The sequence below is a fragment of the Alligator sinensis genome, unplaced genomic scaffold, assembly GCF_000455745.1.
Source record: "Alligator sinensis unplaced genomic scaffold, ASM45574v1 scaffold939_1, whole genome shotgun sequence".
NCBI classification, from domain to species: domain Eukaryota; kingdom Metazoa; phylum Chordata; order Crocodylia; family Alligatoridae; genus Alligator; species Alligator sinensis.
This window is the reverse complement of record NW_005841995.1, coordinates 1,222,602-1,227,750: the sequence shown is the minus strand read 5'-3', so window position 1 is coordinate 1,227,750 and position 5,149 is coordinate 1,222,602. Positions and strand designations below refer to the sequence as shown.

General features: G+C 41.6%; 1 protein-coding gene and 1 long non-coding RNA gene across 8 annotated transcripts in view; both read right to left on the bottom strand.

Annotated features, from left to right (window-relative positions):
- The window catches only part of LOC112549916, a 35,872-nt gene extending 35,439 nt beyond the window's left edge, over positions 1–433 (bottom strand). The window contains exon 1 of the long non-coding RNA XR_003093539.1: positions 229–433. This is a non-coding gene — a long non-coding RNA (uncharacterized LOC112549916). The remainder of the gene's footprint in view (positions 1–228) is intronic.
- A 2,396-nt stretch (positions 434–2,829) lies between these two features.
- MEIS1 (Meis homeobox 1) overlaps positions 2,830–5,149 on the bottom strand; it is a 126,762-nt gene continuing 124,442 nt past the window's right edge. For 4 of the 7 annotated variants that reach the window (XM_025201444.1, XM_025201445.1, XM_025201446.1 and 1 more), the window contains one exon: positions 2,830–4,351. In XM_025201444.1, coding sequence (XP_025057229.1) covers positions 4,068–4,351 — 284 coding nt within the window. In that variant the 3' untranslated portion in view covers positions 2,830–4,067. The remainder of the gene's footprint in view (positions 4,352–5,149) is intronic. The other 3 variants (XM_025201447.1, XM_025201450.1, XM_006021481.3) reach the window with 1 other exon arrangement.

The following is a 5,149-nucleotide window of genomic DNA, read 5'->3' as shown; positions in this document are numbered from 1 at the left end:
AAGAGGGCTCCCTCCACCGCAGCGCCTCCGCTCCCGCCTCCCCTCGCCCGCGTCCCTAATTCGATCAGTGATTTCAATTTGAAATTTTTAGTAACTAATTTTATGGCTAATTTTTCCACATCAAATATTTAAGCACCAGATTAAGGGACACAGCATAATCAGAGCGGGGGTGGGGGGAGGAGGTGGCGAGAGCCGGGGCTGGAGGTGGCGGGGAGGGAAGGATCCTACCGAGTCAGTTTTGCAAACCCCCAAAAGATGGCAGTCGAAGCTGACATTCCTCCTCCTCTTCCTCCGCCGCCGCCGCATGCGGAGAGGGCAGCGGAGGGGGAGCAGGGCAGCGCAGCCGAGCTGCTTTCCAAGCCATCCGGCCACGGGGGATGCAACCCGCCCGCCGCCAGGCCCGGGACCAGCCTGCCCGAGAGCCCGGAGCCAGTGTCTCCAGGCCAGGGCTGGGGAAGGGAAGAGAAAGCCTCCAGATATTTATTTTCTCCCTCTGTTAGGGCAGATCCGAGCGGATGAATTGCAGACCGGTTGCCAAAACTTTCCCCCCCCTCCCAACCTCTCCCTTCCACCATGCAAACCACCTCCTCCTCCTCCTCCTCCTCCTCCTCCTCTCCCTCCCCCTTCCCTCTCTCTCGCAGCCTTTGCTTTGAATGTGGGGTAGCTAGGAAACAGCAAGCAGCCTGAGAAGACGGAATTTCCAACGTGTAAAATGTTCTTAACGGAGCCATTGAGAGAGTGCAATAAGGCGTGAGGGGGAACTAATCTCCCCATTTAAATGTTTGTGGCAATTTTATCTAAATGAATTTTAATGCTAAACGAGGGATAATTCCCTATTTGTAACCCGTTTACTTCTCTTTCCTGCGCCTTCTAAAGCCGTCTAACATCATGCGATGAACAATAACAATAAAAATACTGTCAAGGCATATTCTTCATTTGGAATGTGTTATAATTACAGCTGATTAAATGTCCGCAGATATTATAGTGTTTTTAATTTGAAATGCCCTCCCCCTTCCCTCCCCCCCCCAAATAAAGAAAGTCATATTAGGAAGGAGTCCTGTGACCCTCTTCTCCCCACCCCTAAGAAGGCACAAACGCGTGTGCCCTTGTTTTAAAAGGAGGGCGGTTTGTTTTTGTCTTTTAAGAAACATTAAAAAAAGAAAAGAAAAGAAAAAGAGCCAGCCTCACTCTCCGAGCACTGGCATTTGGGTAGAAAAGTGTCCTGATTCGGAAATCACAAAAGCAGCAGCTGAAATGTGCAATCTCCTTATCAATGCATCAGCCCTTTAAAAAGCGAGGGGTTAAAGAAAAGAAAAGAAAAAAGAAAAGAAAAGGAGAAAAAGTGGGGGGAAGAGATCAGAGGAGGGAAGGGAGAGGAAAAGCCCCCACTTGGCTTGATTTTGCTAATTCCCCAGCCTCCAGCTCAAGCCTCAGCTGTCCCTAAGGGTCCCCAGCTCACTCCCCCACTCCCGCCAGTGCTCCCTCCCAGTCTCCATCCAGCGGATTCCTCTGGAGCCAGCGGAGAATCAGCCCCATGAAGTCTTGGCCTGGCACTCCCCTGGAAGGGATCGCTTGGTGGGGAGAGAGAGAGATAGTTAGGCCTAGTTCATAATATAGTTCTTATTTAATGGAAAAAGTAAACAAATGGTCATTAACTGCTAGTAACCACCTATCAAAGAGGGAGTTATTTCAATCTTAGAGACTATTTGCAGGCTGAAAGCTACAAGATTTGGGGTTTCTTTTCCCCCACCAAAAATAATATCCTGCATCAACGAAAGGTGGGGGTGTTTATGGATAGAGAGTTAATTTTCAAAAAGGGAGATGCGTTTAGAAGGGAGCCTTCTGAAGCAGGGTCCAATAAACAAAAGGTGAGAGGGCACAGGGCTGCTCCAGCAGGTAAGCCAGTCAATCAGATCTCACCTAGTAAACCCACCGAACAACTGGTTCCTCTTTTCAAATGGAAAATAGAATTGTTCAGGGCGGGTTTATGGGGTGACATCTACTTGAATGGCAGAATGGCAGACTTTAGAGCCAGAGCCAGCCCTACTCAGATCCTACCTTTTGTTTACCAAGCAGGCACTGCTAGGGTTTATTATTATTATTATTATTATTATTATTATTATTATTATTAACTTGCCTTAATTAATATATTTGTATATTTTTGTACCCTTAGGAAACGCTCCTTTTTAGAGCTGCAATTTTATTGAAAGAAAATTATAATGTATCGCAGCCTAAACATGCTATTTTGTACTATTTAACTAGTTGGCTGCAATGCAGAGAGTACAGCTGTGCTGGGAAAGTGGTTAATGACCAGTCTTCAGCCAATCAGAACACGGGGCTTATTTATGAGCTTCAATAAAAAAAAAAGTCTCTCATCTTTTAGTTCCAGTAGTTAATTGACTTACAAATATCCACTTTTCAGACTATATTTAACTCTCTCCCCCTCCCCCCAAATATGCTCCAGAAATTTAATCTGTCAGTGAGTCACAATTTAAATCAGGTATTACAAGTGTAATTCTGTAGGATATAATATTTAAATTTCTATCCAATATTCTGCAGATAGTTAATGCCCTTGGATGTTAAATTTGCTAATAGGCAATAGTTATCATCCTGACAATTTGCAGTACAAGCTTTAAGAAAGTTTCTTGACAGAGTGTAGGCATTACTTTTAAATAATTTTCTATGGAGGATGATATTTAAATAACAATGATAGGTAATTTGCAGGGGCGGAGAGTTAGTTTAATTCTGCACTTGCTGGGTTCTCATCTTGTCACAGAATTACTACAGATGTTAAAGTGGGGGCAGTAAACAAATTTTTGAAGCAGTGGAGTCAGCATGACAAAAAATAATTTGTTTTTATTTTAGATTCAGATCTCATTACTGCACTCAAACTACTACAGCTGGGCTTTGAGTTATTATACAATCCAAACTGTTTCAAATCAGAAACTCTAAGACTCAGTGTGCAATGATTATTATTAATAATAATTAGCTCCTTGGTTTCTTGATAGAAAAAGGCTATCAACAAGCATTTGTTTTAACCACAACAAAAGTATAATTAGCTTATCCCACTTAGTAAATCTGTATGCATGCCAACTCATACCAAACTGCTACTTTTACAAAAAATTGCAATAATACAGATCATTTTTCCAGTCCTTTTTGCACAAAATTTATTTACAATGTATACATAAATGCTCCATGATGGGACTATGGGAAAATGCACACGACTGATGCTTTGCCCAGAAATAAAGTCAACATATTAAAAATAAATCTTCAGTTCATGTTTTGAGCTGCATAAAACAGGAAGTGATGTATAAGGTGGTTGTTGCTGCATGGGGACAATGATGCTCTGATGTGACAATTAGGCTTCAAATACACTGCCTTTTGGTTTCCATGCCTCCTCCTACCAGTCTCCTTAAGACACTGCCTGCAACAGCTGATTAATCATTGTTGATGACTGCAGTTTTTCCCATCCTTCCCGATTTACATCTGTTCAGGCCAATTCAAATATGGTGAGTAAATGAATTAGACATGCAAATTCACGCCCCAGGCTAGAAAGAGAGAGAAAGGGAGAGAGAGAGAGAGAGAGAGAGAGATAGTGTGCATGGCTGAAATCCTAAGATAGAAGAAAGATTCTTCTGCCTGACATAGTTATTTTAATGCTCTAAAAATCCTGCAAATAAGCCCTTTCTGTCATTTGCAGGATAACTGTAAGGCTTTTTAACATAAGGAGGCTTCTGGAGGAAGTGAAGAGCTATGGAAACAACACACATAGTGTGGAAAAATTTCACATTTTTTTTTAAAAAATCTATAAGAAACAACGAAATATGGATAACAGTATAATAGCATTTTACAATATTTCACTCTTTGTTCTCTTAATGTCTTATACAGTTATTTAGCATGTCCCCAGAAGTTGACTTCGGTTGGTGTTTCCTGCTTTTCAGGGTCCCTGTGAAGAATAGGATTGTTCCTTGGTCCAAAGCAGATGCCAAGAGTGGAACTCCATAGTCATTGCAGAGAGACAATATTTGAAATCTGTCATTGTTGCAGACAATGCATATTCCCTTAAGCTACTGAGCATGAATGTCCATCACTTGTCCACTCATTGCTGGGTCTCCTGTGTTAAGCATTGTGGGGCTAGATGCTGACATTGGCATTCCAGGGTGGGGGGGTCCTCCATGCATCATCATTGCTGGGTGGTGAGGGTGTCCAGGAATGTAGGTATGCATGGGGGGCCCATGACGCAGCTGAGCAGGATGTGGGGGCATCTGGGGTGGGGTATAACTTGGCTGTCCCATATTCATACCCATTGGGCTACCCCGAGACACATAATCCCCTGGCATACTTTGCAGCCCTGCAGAGGAAAAAGAGAAATCTGTGAATATTCACATATGGTCATAAAAGCAGTAATGCTGTGAAATAAAAGGCCTTGAGCCTCTACCTGCACATGTAACTTTGCTCATCTAAGTAGTCACACTGAAGCTCAAGACGATCTATGGCATATTTTTGCAACTTGTGGTAAACAAAAATGATGTGAAGTATACTTTCAGAAAACTTGGTTTGGGAATAGATTAGAAAGTTTATTTTAAAGGAGGAACACGATTTGCAGAAAAAGGCATGTACGTAATTAAAATGTTGCTTGTTCTAACGCATGCTTGAGATGAAGTTATAGTTAATTACAGTTAGCAGCCACAACATTTTGTGTAACTTATGGTCCAGTGTTTCACGGATAGAACTGAGAACAAAGACTTTACAAAATGTTCATTCTAGCCTCTGATACCAACTCTTTCTGTTTAGCCTTGGTCAAGTCACTTGACCTCTCTGTCTTAGTTTTCCCACTCTTAGAATGGGGATAAAAGTATTTTAATTATTTTGCAGAGCTATCACAAGGAATAATTAATATGTATTAATTAATGAAGTGCTTTGAAGATGAAATGTGTTAAATCAATGTCAACAGCTATCAACAGGGTTTTTTTGTTTATTTAGCCACAAACACAATTGTTTGGAGTCAAGCATGAGAAGTACTTCTGTCATTCACATACCTATTATACAACCAGTACATATATTGTTGAACAAAGGCCTCATATGAAGCTGAAATTGATAGGATTACTAAGGATGATTGTTAAATCAAACCTGTATTTTTAAACATGTA